A 20,753-nucleotide genomic window follows, 5' to 3' on the forward strand; every position below is an offset into this window, starting at 1 on the left:
CTTATCTACCCTTTTTTTATGCAGACCATTAATAAAGGCATGTTCTACTGTTTTTAGATATTTTGATGCATTTTTTCCTCCTGAAAATTGTTTATATTGTGTAATCAATCACAGTGAACATCATCTGTATTCATTTTACACTAGAGGTTATTGTTGCATAGTGATACAGTTTAAAAGAAGACTGATTAGAAATGCGCTCATTTCTTTACTTCACAAATGATAATTTAACTGTATGTAAACTAAATTGAATGCAGACTTGATGTTTGCTGTAATCAATGTTACAACTCAAGCAAGTTTCATGAGGCTGCGAAAAGATTTTCATACCGTACAGAATTTAATCAAAACCAATAGATGTCTGGAGCAGTTTACGAAATACACATACACATTATGATGTAAAGCATAAATAAATTGCAATCGTTGGGCTGAAACGTTTACACTTTTTAAAAAATGAATTGTAAATTTCCTATTTCACTTTCTTGCCAAGAGACAGATGAGAAGATTGATGCCACTCCATTTCCATGATGTAGTCAGTATGTGAAGTCAGCAGTTGGTTGGCTTAGCTTAGCACTAAGAGTGGAAACCAGGGGAAACAGATAGCCTCTGTCCAAAGGGAACTAAAAATCCAAATACAATCACCTCTAAAGCTCACCAATCAGCATGTTATATATAATTTGTTTAATCTGTACAAAAGCCAAAGTGTAAAAATGAAGAGATGGGGTTTTATGGGAGGTAATGTTATGTGTGGCATGACATGAAAACATTTATTTGTATGGCAACTTTCAACACAGCCCAGGATTTTTAAAAATTAAAATGAAGTAAAATAGAAGATTAAAATAAAGTAAAGTAGATTATAACAGAGTTAAAAAGTACTAGTAGTCATGGCCATTATGCAGTCATCATATTAAAAGTACATAATAATAAATTATATATTTAGATTTTCTCTTAAAGCAATTTAAAGGAATGTGTGGCTGTGACTCGGGAGGTAGACCACGTTGTCCACCAATCGGAAGTTCGGTGGTTTGATTCCCAGCTCTTCCAGTCTGCATGATAAAGTGCGCTTAGGCAAGATACTGAACCCCAAAAAACCCCTGATGTATCATCGGTGAGTGAGAATGTTTGTGTTTCAAAAAAAAGTGAAAGTGTTTCAATGTGTGAATGCGGCTTCTTGCGTAAAGCAATTTGCATGCTTGATAAGATGTGAAGTCCATTTACGATTCACTCCGTTCCTCCATTTACAGGAAGTTTCAAATGTCAAAATTATTATACTACTTGAGAGATTTGCTGCACACATGATATTTTTTCTGCTGCTGGCTAAAACCGCACTGGACATTAACTCACCCACAGGAAATGTGGGGAAACACAATTTTGGGACAGTAGAATGAATAAGCTGCTTTAACTGATATTTTTCAGTTGAAATATTGACTCAACAGATAACAAGGCTGAGAAACCCCATATACAACTCCCTCACAACCCTACACCCTAAACAAGCATTCACCTTCCTGTTACTCATACAGCCTGTTTTATTTTCCGAGAGAACTGACAGGATAAAGTGGAAAAATACCCTCTCGGTGTCCAACCAGAAAAAAATGGAAAAGACTCATCTTCAAGTTACCAAGATCTAATAGAAAACAACAGAACAGAACAGCATTAACTGACTGCTGTGCTGTGGCTTGTAGCGAAGCTGTATAAAAACAACACAGTACTTGGCTTGGCTTCATTGTTTCTGATGTGTTTTTGTCTGTCTTTGATCAGAAACACAAAGCGGCTGACTAAGGGGGGGTTAGCGTGTGTTTATTCAGGGGTAAAGGAAACACACTGGGCTGCCAGACTCCACCATGTGGAGTCACAGTCACACGTGAGTCAGTACGAAGATGAGCTGTGGTCCTAAAATCCACCTGCAGGTACACCACCACCTTCTAGCCTGTGAGGAGATGCAGTGGTGGCTACTATCCTCCACCAGTGCTACTACAGTGCAGTGACTCACTGTCTGGGCATCAGCAGGCTCTTACAGCACTGGCTCATTCTCTCAGTAATTGACTCCAGATCACACGAAACAACAGGAAAACTCTTTTAAAAAAAAAAGAAAAGAAAAGAAAAGAAAAAAAAACTGGGCCACTCACAAAGGAAATGTTCAATCAGGACGAGATGATAAAACAAAGAAGATGTTTGTGTTAGAAGGTGCATTTATGCAAGCTCGCGTGCACACACTGATTGGGTGTGTCTGTGTGGGCTTCTTTAATTATATTTGTGGGGTCCAAAACCCAGGAGACAACTGTACTTGTGAGGTCTGACAGCTTTGAGGGGACCTAAATGCTGGACTCCACAAGTTTAAATGGTTATATCTTGATTTTTGAGGGGTTGGGCATTCAGTTGATAGTTAAGTGTAGGGTAAGAGCTAGGGAGTGCATCATGTCAATGACAGGTCCCCACAAAGGTAGGTCTAGAAGTTTTCAATAAAGTTTTCAATTTGCAAGTTTTCAATAAATGGTTGACATGGCTATAGCTGAAGGAGAATTAAGTAAGAACAAGATTAAGACTACAGTCATGCTAGCAGCTGTACATGAGCCCAGCAGTGCTTTGAGTTTATTGCTGACGTCAGCATGCTTACATGCTCACCATGACAATGCTAACATGCTACTATTTACCATGTTCACCCTCTTAGTTTCACATGCTAATATTAGTGCTGTAACTGTAGCTGGTAGGACTGCCATTAACCAAAGCGGTGAACAAATAAACATTTAGATCAGACACTGCCAAAAAATCACTCTGATGGAGACAGTAATGTGTATAACAGATTCATAACAATGCAGCCAATAGTCATCAAGACATTTCACTTCACAAATCTCCTTCATTCACGTTTTTTTCAGTTTTTCTTTCCTGTCCATGTCTAATTTTGCTTTCATTGCTGTGTCTGTTTGGTTCTTTATCAAGGATTCTAATCGATGATGTCTTTACCTGTGTGGGGTTATCGGAGGTCATACACGCTGCTTTTCTAACACACCACCAGGGTCAAATCATCATCTCCATAAACCACAAAGGCTGATCCAAATATAATATAAACTTGGGTCATTTACCAAAGATACATGTGAAATACAGGCTTGTCACATCAAAACATAAATTCTACATTGGAATTGCTGTAAATGGTTTTACCAGAGAGGTTAGTTTGCAGTTAGAAATAACAGATGTTTATAAATGATCTGCAGAGAAGGAATCTGCTGTCACTCTGGCTGTTACCTCCAGCTGGAGGAATGCATTTGGACTGCAACGCCCCAGAGCGCTCAGCACCTAACATGGTATGTCCTTGATGATTTAGCTTTCCATTAACTGCCTCCTGTTCTGCACAGCTACAATGGTTTATCCTGAGTGTGTGAGAGGCAGTGTTTTCAGAGAGATGTGTTTGTATACTCTTGACGGCGCAAATATGTGCATGTGTGCAAGATAAAATCAGAGCCCCTTGACAAGAGGAGTAATGACAGGGCACACAGCTTATGTAAGACCCCATTTGTTTGTCATTTAGACTTCAATACAGGCACACAACGGCCCTAATTACCCAGCCTGCTCTTATGCTCTGCACATGTTGGTCACTGTGTCACTTGGGTTTGCTGAAAAAAGCGAGCAGTGGGCAGGTTTTTATTTGAGCCACCTCACTACAGCACAAAGTACCTCAGTTGATCCTGTGAAGGCCACTTTGTCTATGCCCATGTGCGAAGCAATTGCAGCTCCTGCCGTTGGCCCGAATCCTGGCAAAATATTGATGACTCCCGGTGGAAACCCGGCCTGTCAAAACAATATGAGAGGAAACAAGCTTTAGCGGAGATGACAGCAGAGCCAAGCAAAACCACAGGCAGTGTGGGGGAATCCGGACCCAACCCAACCTCCCTACCAGCAGAGAATGGAGAACATCAAAAAGAAGAAGGCAGCAGACAGATAGTCTCCAAAAAGGGGAGAGGCCAGAGAGGACAGGGGGAAGACAGGGAGGATGTGGACACTGAAATCTGCATTTTTTTGATCATGACGACTGTCTTGGCTATACTATACATCCAGTATGAAATTCTGATATGATATGTCCTGTGCTTTGTGTATCAGTGCTCTGATATAGTTCTATAACTATTAAGTTTCAAGTTAGAGGTGTAAATTATGAATGACTTTGCTGAATCAGCTCAGTCCAAAATTCAAAGTCACTGACACTGAAGTAGCTCATAAAATCACTTTTATAAGCGATCACATCACCATTCAAATGCACCTCAGTTCACACATCATCAAGTGAACACTGTTTATGCTGTTGCTATGTTCAGTGCTAATTCTGACTGTCTTCAGTTCATTGGTACATTAAGTCTGTTTCTGATTAAACAAACTAGTCCTAATGTTGGCAGAATAGGATGTTCAGGAACAATGTCCCTTACTCCAACTTGGGAGTGCTATTCCAAGGTGTTAGCCTTGGTGCTAACCATTTAGCTCCTTTTATTGTGCTACATATGCACAGAAGTTTGTTACCAAGTGAAACCAGATACAAACACTGTGAGGCTCCAGTAAAATGAGCTGAATTGATTGTATTAGTGCTGATATTTTATTCTGATGTAACTGCCAGTGGTGGTGCAGCCATTCTGTCAGCAGTTTGTTGACAAGTCTGTTGTTCTTTTCACCACATGGGAGATTCAGTGGAGTCAGAAATTCCTGATACCTCAGACTCAGAAATAAAAGCTACTGATTCAGTCAGGAGCAATGGTGATGCAGTGTGGTCAGTTCATTTTGAAAACTCATTGATAGAGTACATCTCTATGAAAGCTGGCTAGAAGGAAGTGTTGTGTTCAGCATCATCAAAGACACTGATGAGTTTTTAATGCATTAAGAAACACAAACAAAATGATAACCTCCATTGTATTGAAGTGGCAGTAACAAATCTCAGAGACTGGAATCTAATGTAAGCAAAGCTACAAGTGATAAACTCTGGCCAATGTGTTGGCTGGAGTTAATCTAAAGGCGGAAATAAGGATTACAGACCAAAGATGCACCAGATAGACAAGTGACACTTTATTAAACATCTGTTTTTTGTCGCTTTTCGGTTACATTAACATTGGACTATCCAAATAAAGTGTTGGCCAAATTCATAGTGAACACTGTGTTCTTGGCAAACTGAAACCTGTAAGTGATTCTGATTCAGTTATTGGACTATTAAACATTGGTCTGGTCAAATAAAATGTTGACAAAATGCCTTGTGAACACATCTGTGGATGGCAAAGTGATTGTGTCACTTACCTCCTTGATGAGAGCTGCCATGTAGAGGCAGGTGAGAGGTGTCTGCTCAGCAGGTTTGAGGACAACAGTGTTTCCACATGCGAGTGCCGGGCCCAGCTTCCATGCTGTCATCATCAGAGGGAAGTTCCACTGTGCGTGACACACACACACACACACACACACACACACACACACACGCCGGAAAAAGACATCATGCATCTGACTGACACACTGGGTGGTCACAAGTCAAGCTCAATAAGTCATCGCTCTTAAGTCACTTACTCTCATTTTCACTCTGTCTAAACATAGTCAAGTGAGAAAATGTTCTCGGCACTTGCACAGTATTTCTCTTCCCACAGTATTCTGAGAAAGCTGGGAAATTGCAACACATGTGCAATAGACCCATATCACTGTACAACACACAGGCCTGTGTTATTTCTGCTTTACACAGGAGCCCATGGGGCTCAACACAGAACCGCACGCTTTCTGCACTCTTGCACAATCAACAGTGTCTCTTTCTCCTTGATCTTTTCCTCCTTTCTCACCATTCTCCTTTCCTCAAACCCACTCTGTTAAATCCCCCAGCACAGTCCTCTGCTTCTCACTTCTCGTTCCCTATTACTCAAACTCACTGGCACAGTCATTTTGGGGGCTTACCAGCAGATTTACCCGAATAAACAGTGACTGTCAGGGAATTACTGGAAACTGCAGAATGTAATGACAACAAACAGCCAAGACTAACAACCCCCAATATCTCTGCAATTTACTGTTATCTGTGTTTTTTATCTTTTGCGTCCATTTGTATCCATCATGCATGTCACTTGTAAGAGGGGTAATACTCACAGGGATAATTTGTCCACAAACTCCAATGGGCTCATATCTGGTAAATGTCAGATACTCTCCATCTGTGGAGGAACAAACACACACACACACAAACACACACACACATACACAGAGAGAGAGAGAGAGAGAGAGAGAGAGAGAGAAAGTTTAAGCAGTTTAAAGCTTGAAAAATGCCTCAAACACATGAAAAATGTCACCACCTGATACCCCCGGTGTTGTTGACTTGACATGTTAATTTGCAAGTGAATCCACACGCAACATTCCTGGTTTCTTTACCCTGGTGAGAGATTACATTTCGTTTCGAGCCTCCAACAGCACAGGCATGTGTGTAACTGTTTTAGGTCATAGAGATGGGTGTTATGCTGGAAAGGTTTGCTCATTCCTCTTGCATTACTTGAATAAAAAGGAGGTACTTATTGAGGGTGTGCCATGCTTATTCATCATCCACAAAAACAATTGATATTGAGAAATGTATGTAGAAATTTGTTACAACAGTCGTCAGCTGATGAAACATTGCTTTATGTTGCTTTTGGACTGGAATGATCAATGTAGAAGAGGAGCCAGATAATCATTTTGAACAGGATACAGAGGAAGTATGACAGTGGACACAACTACATAAGTGGATAAAGTTCAGGTTAATATACAGTATATCAACCTTTTTCCTTCATTCCAAAGTGGATGTGGGATCTTCCAAAACAGTTATTGTTTACAGAATGAAACTATAACCCTATTAGACATGAGACTTTCAGGAGGAACTCAAGTATCGGCAAGGTTTGTTTGAAAGTATGACATCTGCAGATGACTTATATTTCAATTTGGAGCAAGAAATGTAAACTATACCAAAATGTGTAGCCAAAGCTCCGCATGAAGACACTCCCCATTCATTACACACTGTCTATGATACAAATTTAACACCGCAGTTGTATCATAATGCCAAGGGGTTGTTGATGATAGATGTCCTGCGCCTCATCCTGACAGGTGAACAAATATGATTACTGACTGTCTTACCTCATACAGGCGACAGGAATATCCTTTTTTTTTTTCCCTGAAAGTCTGTAAGAGGAATAAAGCTAAAACCAGAGCCCTGGGAAAATGTTCACTATAGCGGATTTGGCAGCAAGAGAAGCTTCGAAATGGACAATACAGTGGTATCAGGAGGTTTCCTATGTCCTCTCTCTTATTCCTTTTTTTATTTTTTGTACTTCCTGTTACAATAGACAGCCAACTCCCCTTAGAGAGGTGACACTGAATAATAGATAGATAGTTTAGATCAGTTGCCAATGTGATACCTTACTCAGCTGAATATAGGTATGCTGTTTGTTTTTTTTTTTTTAATCTTATACTAAATGCTCCTTCAATAATTCTTAAAGCGCCTATAATCAATATCTTATAATAACAATGGATCAAATCTAAAAAACTTGTAGTGGCCCACTCTGCAGTGTCCCTCAGCTCTACAAAGCTTTCACAAGCTTTACTAAATAAAATAATGCTGGTCTTTATCATTTGTTATAAAACTTTTTGTTATAAAACTATTGCACTTATATTCATTGGATGGCCAACAACTAAACTCCACATGAATGATTATGTTGCTCTGTACGTGCTGGATTGTTGGATATTGATTCTCAGTTTAATAGCTACATGTTGACCCTTTCAACTTAAAATATGTCAGTGTTGTGTTAACAGCACTTTTTTTTATCAGTTATTGGAGGCTTATAATGCATCTATGTTTATTGTCCTACTATAAAGAGTTGTACAACAACTTTGCTTGACCACATATCCTAAATGAAAAAATAATGGTTTAAATCAAGCCACAACCAAGCAAAGAAGGTATTTTGGTTTAAAACCCAGCCCTCATAACAAAAAGGTCTATGGCTTGTTATTAGACACCAATCTTCCTTTAGTCCATTTCCCTGAAACGCTGCTGTTGTGTTCAAACAGGGATCTTACCCATTGGAATGGAAGTGCCGTGGATCTTGTCTGCGTATCCAGCAAAGTATCTCAGTGTCTTTATGGTTCCTTGGAGGTCCACAAACAGGGTGGGCAGGAAGGGCTTCCCACCATTCAGTGACTCAATAGTCTGAAAAGAGACGGGGGAGATGTTTGAGAAATATGTGATATAACCTTGTGATCCTCACATAATTCCATACCGCTCCAGCCTTTACACTCTCTCATGGGTGAAATGTGACACTATGATAACACTAAACTTCAAATATAGGTCCTAAGTTACAGTTATATGCTCTCTTTAAGGAACAGTAAGTTTTTTGTATTTTCAAACACAGAGGCAACTCAAAGTGCTTTGCAGAAGGTGTAAAAATGCATTATTACAAGGACGACAAAGGAAAACAGTTTCAATGCAGTCACAGTGCTGTTATAGATAATTACATAAATATTGTAATAATCACATGGATTATGTCCATGAGATAAAAAGTTCTCTAAACAAAAAAAATGATTATACTAAGTTAAGTTTACATTATTTCATTCAGAGAAGTGTTCATATTCACTTAACGTACTGCTAGATAGACACTGTCTCTCTCCACCAGGTCGGCCAGTTTGGACAGCAGACGACCCCTCTCAGATGCGTCCATCCTTCGCCATACGGAGCCCAAAGAAAAAGCGAGGCGAGCTGCCTGCACCGCTTTATCAACATCAGCCTATGAGACGAAAGGGAAACATCTTAAGTATCAACCCTTATCCAGTAAACAGGCGTATTTTTGCACTCCCTCTTGAAATCTGTCTTTTCATGCCAGGAGCATAGGTGAATATTTTCTGCAATTCTTTTTTGTTTGTTTGTTTAAAGTTAAAGAAATATGGAAGGGCAAGAACAAATGCCAGTTCATCAAATAACGGGAGCCTGATTTCATATTGTACTTCTGCTTATTTTAATTCTTTGGACACAAATAGTTTTCTCGTGTCTGCAAAACTAAAAGCAAGAATTCAGTCAGAAGACAAATTGGAACTGGATTTTCAATGTTAATCTATCAAGTGGTGAAAGATTTGCATAATAATGTGTAAATTATAATTATCCAATACTGTAATAATATGTTGAGGGTCATTCTGTATAATGAACACTTCAAGCACATTTTGTTGCAAATATGTTATACTTTTTCTTCAGTAAAAGTTTAAATCCAGGGTATTACCTGCTGTAATGGGTCGTACATGGTGTGGTATTGTTGCCTCTGATGTTATGCTGTAGAGTATTTACCTTTTCTGCTTCCTGGACCTCACAGATCTGCTCTCCAGTAGCTGGGTTGTAGACAGGGAAGACCTTCCCACTAACAGAGTCCTGCCACTCATTGTTGATGAAAATCTGCAGCAGAAAATAGCAGACTTTAGTATTCACTGATAAATAACCTGTGTTAAAGAGATTAGAAGTAATGATCTAGTTTCTTTATACGAGTTGAATGCACAAATGGATTATTAAAACCTAACATATGCAAAGATTTGCAAACATGCTGAGCTTGAGTGGGAGATAGAGTAATGACTACCTTATTTTATTTTTAAATATTGATGTTATGCTAAGTAATCATTTCATTACACCATGTTGGCTGCAGTAACATGCTTGCAGCTGAGGCTGTGAAATACTAACAGCTCTCAGGCAGCAGCCCCAGCACTTCCAGGCTCTTGTGTAAGGGATATGGGAGAATCTCTGGAAATCTGGACAGAGATTCCTGCCTGTCCAGCATTGCTCTCTGGGGAGTGCTCCACCATCCAGACAAAGGGGGTGGGTGGATGTGGGGTGGGGGGGGGGTGGGGGGGGGGGCAGATAAATCCCTATCAGACACCAGACCCCCACCCTCCCCCTCAACCCCCTCCCAAGCACACAGACACACGTTTCACAACATCACTGCTCGTTTACGAGATCATAAAACACGTGCCGCGCTTGGTTTCTGTGATGCGTTAAAGCAAGTCTTCCGTTAAACAACCGCCTGGGATTCCAAACAGGACATATTCAACATCTACTGAGACCAAATGAAAAATAAATATTTACACAATCACAAACTGAGAATTATGTCACTGGAATACAAACAAGCGGTTCATAGGCTGATGAAAAGTGGAACAAAATGCATCGAGTGATTTGAAATTGCAACTATTTCTTAAGCAAGTTAAGCCAAAAAAAAAAAAAAAAAAAAAAAGCTCCTTTCTTGCTGACATGTTTAGATCCATTAGGCAGACTACTCACACAGTGTTTTTAATGGCTGTCAGTCTGTCTGATAAATAGAGTGCAAGGAGAACATCTGCTGGCACAAATCCCTCTGTGTATACATATGCTCTTACCGTCCTTCTACTTTAGAGGAGCTCAGATGCACTGAGAGCAAACCTGAGAGCAGGGTTCAAGTATCCCACTGGCCTAAGCCTCCCTAAACTCTCCAACATGTTTACCTCCATAAACGCTGGGCTTTAAGTACTATTTAATTGGCTGTAAACTGTTAGCCGAGTTTACTTTTGGGCTGGTATAAAATGCCAGGGAGTCTGAAAACTGCTGGAGTCACAGCAAACACATGACTCTGCCTGCCTCCTCCTCTTCATTCCCACGGCTCACAAGCTCATAATGTGGACTCTGCATATGAATAACTCACATGCGGACGTTTAAGGTGTTCAGTATCTGTGCGTACCACCCCACACAACCATACGTTAACAGACTCATTCCTCTACGGTTCCTTTGTACTGGTCACCCCACACACCTAAACACACACACACACACACACACACACATAGAGACAGACACAGACCAGAGAGGCTTCTCTCTGTACCAGCCCAGTATTCTCAGGCGCCTTCTATCAGAGGCCACCTTTAATCTGCTGCTCATTAAGAGCACTTCATAAAATTGTCAGTAACGATAAGGAGCAGAGGGCCAGCTACAAAAACAGAAAGTCCTGTAGAGCACTGAATTAGCTTTTAAATTTATAGGGGCCACTGAAGTGGGGCGCCCTAAATCAGAGGAGCCCCCTGACAGCCTCAACAGTCCAAGCAAGAATGCAGACCATGGGTAGCTTTATGCATGGCGTAACCCCTCTCACAAGACGCTGCTAAAGGAGAACGGATGAAGCACGAGAACAGTGGAGCAGGCCGCCACCTAAATCACGGCCAGAAAAGGACAACTGTCAGCCGCCGTTTGGCTCAGCCCTCTCTCTGGGCTCGGACTGGTGTTAGACTTTTGTCTCGTTCCATTGAGAGACTTGATTAAGATGACAGGCCCGAGTTGTAAATCAACTCTCAAGGTTTCTTAAAATTGCTTTTAGGATCATTTGGACGAGGGGCAAAGAACACAAGAATGAAAAAACAAGTGCAAGGGTGCACATTTTCAAATGACAAATGGTGTTTTCTTTCCCATTCCCTGCGGGATTGTTACTATCACTTCACATGATGGTTTCATGTTTATAAAAATCTGCATTACCAGTGTTTGCTTGGAATTAACTTGGTATCCCTGCAAATATGGTGACAATAGGTTTCTGCTCTTGCAATGAAGCCATTTATACTACAACTTTTAACGTTTTAAACATACTGAATTACTGAATACATTTTTTAAAAAGCGTTAAAATTCACAAAAAGCTGTGATATGTGATGCCTGACATACATAACAAGGAGGCCTGACGTGGATGAGAGTGAAGCACTAAGCTTACAGGTCAAGACTTTCTGCGTGGGCCACAGGGCAGCTGCAAACATTTAGCAACTCCCATACTTTTCAAAAGCTGTCAGTCAGATCATCCAGAGACATCCTGGCCATGGGGATCATGAAACGACGAGACATGGTGTAAACAGACATATTTAAAATTTTTGTTTGTTTTTTTGTTTGTTTGTTTTTTGTTTTTGTTTTTTAGCCCATTTCAAATCAGCTACAAGTTGCTGCCTGTTTGCTACTTTGGTCATCCACTACAAAATGTTTATACACTCGAAATGAAAACAACAATTTGTTCACCTAGAACCTGAAGGATGTTAAAGTCCCGTCAAATTTTTCAAACTAACAAAACTTTGCATGATTTTTTTTGGTGAGAATTCATTTTTTAGCAATGAACTCTAATGGGAAGTAAGAAAGGCCAAAATAGTTTCTGCAGCCAACAAAACATCTGTTTGGCTCTTTGCTCCTTCTCACAGCTCAGATGCTAACGGCTGAAGGAATATGTAATGTTCCTCAGTCTGTTTTGTTTTTTTTAAGCAGGGGGATAAGGGGGAGGACGAGAGGTGGAGTGGGTTAGTGTGTCTGTGTGTGTGTGTGTGTGTGTGTGTGTGTGTGTATATATATATATATATATATATATATATATATAGTGTGTTGATACACAATGCGCCAAAATTCCACAGCCACACGAATCCTACCAGGCACCTGCAATGCTCGTCTGCGCAGGAAGTTTCATATCCTCCTCTATCACAGGACCTCTATTTCCTTTCTGTTTCTGGATGGCTTTCAAAAGTCTGATAATTACTACTGTTACAAGTGAGTGGAGAGCATGTGAAAGTGGAGACCAGCTGGTGTTTTTTTCTCCTACTCCTCTCCACATGTCTGACACCATGGAGCCCTCATGTTTTTCACTCACACACCCACAGACAATGCCACCCTGCGCTCCTGGGTTTGGCGAGGGCGACCTCGCTGTCACTGACTGGCAAACGTCTTTGTCTTGTCGGTGTGTGCGGGCAAGTGGTTAAATTCAGAAGTTATGTGAGAAACACTAATTTGACAAAAGGCTGTAATTACAAACAGTTTCTTATTCACTTTTTCAGTTGATTCGCTAATTTAATACACTTCCTCCAGTAGTCAGAGACCACAGCAGACTGAGCACGACACTCTCTTTTAGGCTCATATGATGCTAATTTCCTAATACCTTTTTGCAAACTCCAAAAAGGAAATTAGATTCAGCTTTTTACAGCTGGAAACAACTGTTTGAGAAAGTTTCTGGGAAGATTCTTATCCAGTAAATACGTATTTCAAGTCAGTAGTTAGCTAAGTCAGTAATTTATCCAACTGGCATCTGTGAATCCCAAACTTAGTTTTCATTTCCAAATATCTAAGAAGAGCAAAATGCCATAAAACATGTGATCATTCAACATATGTAAATGTATCTACTTTCAGACGTCACATAAATATTATTACTACCAAAACATATTTAAATTTGATCTGCAATCTCAGAGAAAAGCAGAGCAAAAGACAAAGGCTACATGCAGTTTAATTTTCATGAATCAACAATAAAGCTGACCTCTCCTTTTTTTTCTCCTCTCAACATCTGAGGTTTGATGGGCTTCCTGTGTATTTAACCATTCTTTAAATCTCAGGTCAAGGAGAGGTTGAAAGAAACATTTTTCACATAGTTTTAACTCATGGGATTAGTGGACAAAGAAAAAGTAATTTTTAAAGAAATGTGACGCATTTCTACAGACAAATAAACATCTAGAAAGAGACTCCTGTCTCTGCTGTGTCTGATGCTCGCTGGAGAGAGACTCTTCCAACAGATTTATGAAGCCAAGTGTTTTTCATAATGACACCATAAGGATTTACACGTTCCTTGTCAAGAGGGCTGCAGACTGAAGGTATGGGAAGTTAACAGGGTAACCTTGCTGTCACTGCTCTTCCTTAAACAGTGATTAAGAGACAGGGGACATGATGTTGACGTGTCTACTAAGATGATAATTTACACTCACTGCACAAGTAGGCATTTCACACCAATGGACATATTAATGGCAGTGCACACTTAGCCTGTCACAATCAAAGAGATGTGTTTTAGAGAGTATGTGGCCATGTGTGTGTGCGCGAACAGGGAGATTGTGTAAGCAAAGGCGTAGAAGGGGGTGGAGGGGGTTCTCACTGTGCTCGTTGTGATAAATCATTTAGTTGCACAGTATCCCCTAACTTTGGCTCTGTTTGATCTTGATCGCAGTAAGATGGTGGTTTTGAAGTGAAAAACTCCAGAACTGCGGGTCAGGCTCTGGTGAGGCAGGGCCACTAACCCACACAGTGAGACAGGGTCATAATTTACACCCCAGTGGACAGCACCTAGCATCGGGGAGCCCCGAGCCTCCATCTGTACTATCTCAATCAGTGACAGACTGATGGAGCCTCTTATTCATCCAAACTGAGTAGATGTCTCTGCATAGACTGCTTTACAAACACACAGGTCTTCAGCAGACGGGTCCCACACAGGTTTCTATGGAGAACATGCCACCATGAGCAAAGCAACGAAGAAAATGTATAACTGTTGATCACATTAAGAGATCTGTAACTCAGACAATTAACAAGGCCACTGAATCTGATCCTTGTTAGCTCTTTATATTTGTTGCACCGTTTTCTATGTTATGACCATATTAGGGCCACAATAACAACAAATTGGAACAATAATACACATTGTAAAAATGCAGGGTTTTTTTGCATACATATTCTTATAGGTCGACTAACTGCATTCATTTGTTGAAGCTTGATATTAACTTTTGTGGATCATTCTTTTCTCTTTTATATCAAAATAAAGGGCAAAACATGTTCTGACTTTTCACTTGCATAATTACCACACACACAGGAAAACCGTTTATAGGCTGTTCTTTCAAAGCAAAAGCAGCAAGGCTGTGCTTTTATTTCCACTCTTGTTAATTTTGTCCCACTGAGTGTCTGGTTTAACACTGAACAGTGTGAAAAACCACAAAGGCCAGAGGTATCACCAACTAAAAAGCAGCAGGAAAAGTTCCTCCTTAATTATTCATAAAACAGAGTCTCTCTTCTCCACTTCAGCCGCAATAAATAGCTATCATGGCAGTCTTATTTATGGCTTCCTCCGTGGTCCTATCAACCTTTAAACTGTTTCTATCTTGTAACCCAGCTGCTGGAGCCTTCTAGTGATAGAAATGTGGGGGCAGGGGATCGGGAGAAAGCTTTCTTCCTTGTGGTTTTAGCTACAAGAGAAAGTGTGTCTTAAAACTACTAACTCTAACTATTGATATAATATAATTAGTATAGTACTGCAGTTTTATACAGATGAACACAAGAAGGAGGACAGCTTTTACTGATACAATCATACAGTGTGTCTCTGAGGGTGAGCAGTTCATGACTCGGTGAAAAGGACAAGGGGCAAACCTCGATTGCAATAACATTTTTTATCACATGCTTCCCTGTTACAGAAGCAAACCTGTTAAGTAATGATACTATATCAGTCATATCTCTGTTGTTCAGATGTAATCTTTGCATTGCAAAACAAAGAAAAGTCTTGGTGACTTAATAACTGAAATTTATCAAATAGTTTTTTGTGTCATGCAAGTTAGACAGAGCTTAACACTGCTGTTATAATGCAGGAAAATTTGTATGTACACTACTATTAAAACAATATCAGAGGAAAATCTGTGTCTGGACGCTTGCACCTCCATCCACACACCCTGAAGGCCAGTGAACAGTGTTGGCTGTTTCCCTTGCAGTCAGTGGGGTGGAGAACAGGAACAGGGTGTGAGGAGAGCCCACGCCAGGGGTGCCCATAAATCAGGGCCCTTCTGCCCCCTATGTCCACCAAACCAACAGGGACTGGATGATCCAAATTCCTGGGGGTTAATTCACCAAGTCGCTCCCTAAATTTCCTCCTGTACACCGTTGTGTCCACCAGTTTAACTAACACTGCACTGTGAGGGTATGGAAAGCTTACAACACGACAGAGCCTATACAACATGTACCGTCCTCTTAACAGTGCAGCGGCAGCATGCCCTTTGCACTTAAAACACTGAGGTATGTGTTAACACGGAGCAGTAATAGCACTGAATGAACTTACACCACACTATCATTAATCTGTCCTCTATGAGATGTGCCCTTTAATCTCACAATCATAAAAACACTTGTTCTGCAGCTAAAAGACCCTTTCAGGACTGACGATGAGATATCCAACCGAAAATGCCCACAAACATCACAAGAATGCCAGAGGAACTAAACACGTTAGTTTACTTTAAATATACTTATTATGTAGCCTACTGATATTAAAGACAAGGTATGAAACCGAAACTGAGCAATTCTTATGAGTGGTATTTTCAATATGTGAGTCACTGGCTCAGTGTTAAAGGTGGCCGAAGACTCACATTCAGAACGTGAGGGTTAAAATAAGGAAATTATATTATAACACTGACTAATTAATCATTGCTCCAATTATACAACGGTATATTAACTGCTATTAACTTATCATGGCAACAGACTGTTGAAGCACTTGACTACAGATTGTAGGGTTAACATACAGCATCCTGAGTTAAGACTTGATGTTTTAATTAAAATCTCTCTAGAAGCAGATTTTTTTTTTTTTGTCATGTCTCCAACATGATTTGTTTCATGACTCAAAGTTCTTTGTTTGACTCATGCTCCTTTGTCCAGCTGTTTCTGCATCCTCTTTCTTCCACCCACACACTTCTGGCTGCAGAGTGACTCCAAAAACTTCTCTGATAACACATTGTTTCTCTTTGACAACATGAATTTTAATTCTAAACAATTTATTCACCAAAGCAACTTTGTGTTTGTAGTAGGCTATTATAATGAGACAATGCCTGGGTGTGTGTGTGTGTGTGTGTGTGTGTGTGTGTGTGTGTGTGTGTGAACTCACACTGCTTCTCAAATTGCTGTGATCACTGATGTCATTCAAAGAAAATACTTTCAGACCAAGTAGAAAGGGTGTTAGTTGTATTTGCTTCAGCTTTTTCCACTGATGCCTAATATGATTGTAAGTTACCTTAATTATAGTAAATTAAGAACTTGTTGAATACCACAAAAACACAAAGTAAATTATTGTAATCATAATTGAAAAAAATGGGGGAAAAAAAGGTTTGGATCCAATCTCACAATATTCCAATTTCATACATATTCCTTTAATTATTTTTTATATCCCTTCATTAGGAGACTTTAATTGAAAAATATTTTTTCATTAGCTGACTTCCCATGCTGTAACCTGAACAGATGCTGGCTTGTGTGTTGAACTAGATTGTACTTCAGTTTTTTTTACCCAAGTTCTAGCAGGTCTGAAACCCACTCTACTCAGTTTACTGCTAAAACACTCAAACTGTGACACGCCCTTTATTAATCGTTATTGCCTCTATTAAAAAACACACACAGTTATTTTTCAGCATGTGGAGTCATAACTGGCACAAACTACATGGAAATCCAAATCAGTTGTTTTTTTTTATCATGATCTCAGGTCTGTGCAGTGACGTAGTGAATTACATTTAAAAACATTAGGCCCGAGACTGGATTGTTTTAAGTAGTCAGATCGTTTTTTGTTTGTTTTTTTTAAATCAAGTAAAGTGATACCAGAAAAACACAAAAATTCATTATAATTTAAAAGATATTATTTTCTATATTGTATCTGCTTCAGGTTGAAAGCAAGTTGTTATTGATCATTTCATGCTGATCTGCACCAACACGTGGACGCAGAGGAAAGCTGATCGGGTCGTCGGCTCATCAGCTCTGCTGTGGAAGTTACCAAGTTTTGTTCGGAGAAGTTTATCAGCTCCAGCCCCCCTGAGTGAGCTGTGCGGGCTGATGCAGAAACTTTAGCTGCTGACAGAAGAGAGAAAAAAAAAAGAAGAAAAAAAAAAAAAGTTTTGCTCCCCGACAGATTTCGTTCGCGCTGGTTAAAGGTACAGGAGATAGGAGCGAGCAGAAGCCGAGCCGCAGCGCGCAAAGTTAACTCTAGTCGGTGGGCAGAGGGGTGTGGAGAGAAACAGACCTTGGTGTGCTTGATCTCCGGGTTGGGCACCGGTGAGGGCATCAGCTGGAGGGATGCCATGAGAGCAGCGGGGTCGCTCTTCACCTCTCCGGGGATCTCGATCTTACTGGAAGTCATCACGGCCGTGTCTCCGCTCGTCTGCCTGCTGCGCCTCTCTGGGTTTTTTCTACAGATTTCTGATTAGGACTTTGGGTTCCTTCCTGGGTTTATAGCCAGGTGTCAGCTGCGGTTCATTTTCATTGGGCAAAGGAAAGGGCTGTCCTTTTGAAAATTAAATTCGCGCATTTACATAAACGTCCTCAGCCATCCGTGTTAAGGAGGAGAAACGCGTCCACCCCACCCACCTCGCACTCAGTTTCCACTGCTTTCACTCGCCAGCAGCTGACTGTTTTCCACACTAATTCAGAGTTTAACATGTTGCAGTTCAGAGAGGGCCATCAGAGCATGGTGTTTGGAATCGGTCGTGATGTGTATCACAGGTATATGATCTGAAACTAACAATAATTGCCATTTGGTTTCCACTTTTCCCCATTTGGCTCTGACTTCTAAATCACACGGGGCATATTTTGCGAAAGTGGCATGAGTGGCCACATGGGTGAAACAGACCCCAGCTCCAGAGAGCACGTAGAGAAGCATAATAAAGCCTACATATAAAAGTGACAAATACTGACCAAAAGGTCCATTTAGTAGCTTTTGGAGCTTATCATATGATCCTCCCCTGCGGATGGAGTTTGCCCAGTATTTGTAAATGTTCAATTGTCTTTGGCATGGCAGCTTAGATTAAGAGGGAATTCTCAACCTTGGAAACAGCAGCTACCAGAAGAGAGGAAAGGCTTTATTGAAAATACAAACTCACATTCTTGACCCATCATTAACCATTTCCTAAGTCACATAAAGGTGTCAAACTGCTGTCCCGGGCTCACTATCACCCTGTAGTCTTTATTTGCCTAACACAACCTCCCCGCAGTCTAAGATGTTATGTAAATGTGGACTGCGGGGATTGCTGCTACTTGCTGTGGTGTTGTTGGCAGAGATTTGTCCTGCAGGTGATAATTCCTCCCAACGCCTGCTTTAAACCTCCCAATAAACATCCACCAATTAGCCCTGAGAGAGCCATGTCTCAGGAAACTATGGAGGGATTAAAGCAAATCCACTGCTTGTATTAGCACACCTACAACAAACGCGCACCCTCAGGTATTCATGGGGTTATTCAGGCGAGAGCCAGCCAACCAGTTTGAGGGTGAACCAGAAGTTTATTTGTGATACACGGATTCAAGGTAAATGAAGCCTATCTTTGGCCAGTTTAGTTTTAATGCAAACCATGTCCTCAGAGATGAATCTCTTCAGCCGCTGCATTTCATAATCTGAGCCTCTTGACAGGACAAAGGAGTGCGCAGACAGATGTAGGCCCATCATTTGCAAATCCCCGGAGGATGCTTTCTCTCCATCAGCACATCACCCTTTCTTCACAGCATGGGCGACACTCTCTCAAGTGTCTGTTTCACATCAAAGCGGACGTGCCCGAAACGGTGACGTTGATTAATGCATTCAAAAACATCCCATCCTCAGCCTGTCGCCTCGCCGTTTCACAGAGCTCAGTGAACGGAAGATAAGACGAACCGGGGCAGACGGCGTGAGCAGCTCCAGCAGGCGGGTTCAAATGTATTCATGGAGCTCCCTCTGTTGGATGAACGGGGGCCTCGGACACTGCGCCGCAGGGTCACACACACACACACACACACACACGCACACGCACACGCACACGCACACTATAAATAAAATGCATCAAGAGCGGTTTAATAAGCGAAATGGGCTGGCAGTGGGAGCATGAATAAAAACTGGAAACATGACTGATAAAAAAAAAAAAAAGATTTTTTTTTTTTTCTGAGCAAACAGCTGCAGCATGAAGAGAGGTGAGTGAGGAAAGCGAACACACTTTCTAATGTGATTAAAAAAAAAAAAAAAAAAAAAGAATAGAGATATTTTCCTCAAAGTGCAGTTTCTCTGGTATTTTTTCCAATAAGGGAGCGGGAGTATGAGGACTGGTGGATTCAGGTGAAGACTTTGTTTTATATTTTCAGTTGTTACTTTATCAACAGCAAAGATCAAAACAACTAAAGGAAAGCATGAGCAAAAGTTGTCTGTAAGTACAGGGTTGTTGTTTTCTCGTTTCTCTTTTTTTTTTTTTTCAAAGACGTTGAGGTTGTGTGTTTTTACTTCAACAGTGTAGGATTTAGGCCTATTTACTTGTGTGGATGGTTTAATAATGACTGGGCCTCCTTCATAAAATTAGTTTTCAAAAATATATGAATCTCTGTGACGTTCAGTAGACTTAATTCACTAGGCTACTAAATAACTTACAGTGGGGTGTAACAGAAAAATTAGAAAGAAAGAAAGAAAGAAAGAAGGACAGAAAGAAACAGCTAAAACTACTTTAGGAAGTGAAAATATAATCTGAGTGAGAAAGTTATTTTTAGCCTGCAAAATGGAAACAAATAACTGGCACAGTTATCTGTGATTTATTTAATTGAGTATAGTCCAAATGGATTTTTATTCAGAAATAGACAGATTGCCTTTTTACAAAAAAAAAAAAAAAAAAAAAAAAAAAAACACACATCTGAAAACTTTTCTCAAAAATAAACAAATGAGTTACTTTTTTATTGCAGCGAGGCAATACACATTTTATATCACCTTGGCCTCCCTCGTCTGAAGCTCTGAACGGTCAATAAAAATAAACTTTATAGTCTAAACCATATTTTCTCTGGCAGGAGCTCAACTCAACCAACGTGATCGATATGAACAACATTTAGTGGCTGCGAAATTGGCCGCCGAGTTGTGATTTTGAAGGCGACGTTGAGCCTCTCAACTGCGAGTTTATTCATTAACATTTGATATTAGACGAGCTCTGGCTGTGTCAGTCGAGTTCAGTGATCTATTAACAAAACAAAACATCCCTAAGGAAGTTGAATCTTGTGTGTCGCGGCTTTATTAAGACAGAAACCTGTGACGATG

General features: G+C 40.4%; 1 protein-coding gene across 1 annotated transcript in view; it reads right to left on the bottom strand.

Annotated features, from left to right (window-relative positions):
• The window catches only part of aldh1a2 (aldehyde dehydrogenase 1 family, member A2), a 23,434-nt gene extending 5,330 nt beyond the window's left edge, over positions 1 to 18,104 (bottom strand). The window contains exons 1-7 of the mRNA XM_071488910.1: positions 17,742 to 18,104; positions 9,281 to 9,385; positions 8,589 to 8,729; positions 8,026 to 8,155; positions 6,079 to 6,140; positions 5,257 to 5,385; positions 3,664 to 3,777 (exon numbers count right to left, since the gene is read on the bottom strand). Coding sequence (XP_071345011.1) covers positions 3,664 to 3,777; positions 5,257 to 5,385; positions 6,079 to 6,140; positions 8,026 to 8,155; positions 8,589 to 8,729; positions 9,281 to 9,385; positions 17,742 to 17,858 — 798 coding nt within the window. The 5' untranslated portion in view covers positions 17,859 to 18,104. The remainder of the gene's footprint in view (positions 1 to 3,663; positions 3,778 to 5,256; positions 5,386 to 6,078; positions 6,141 to 8,025; positions 8,156 to 8,588; positions 8,730 to 9,280; positions 9,386 to 17,741) is intronic.
• Between the last annotated feature and the right edge of the window lie 2,649 nt (positions 18,105 to 20,753).

Source organism: Trachinotus anak, unplaced genomic scaffold, assembly GCF_046630095.1.
Source record: "Trachinotus anak isolate AG129_WGS33_773 ecotype Australia unplaced genomic scaffold, CSIRO_AGI_Tana_v1 ptg000011l, whole genome shotgun sequence".
NCBI classification, from domain to species: domain Eukaryota; kingdom Metazoa; phylum Chordata; class Actinopteri; order Carangiformes; family Carangidae; genus Trachinotus; species Trachinotus anak.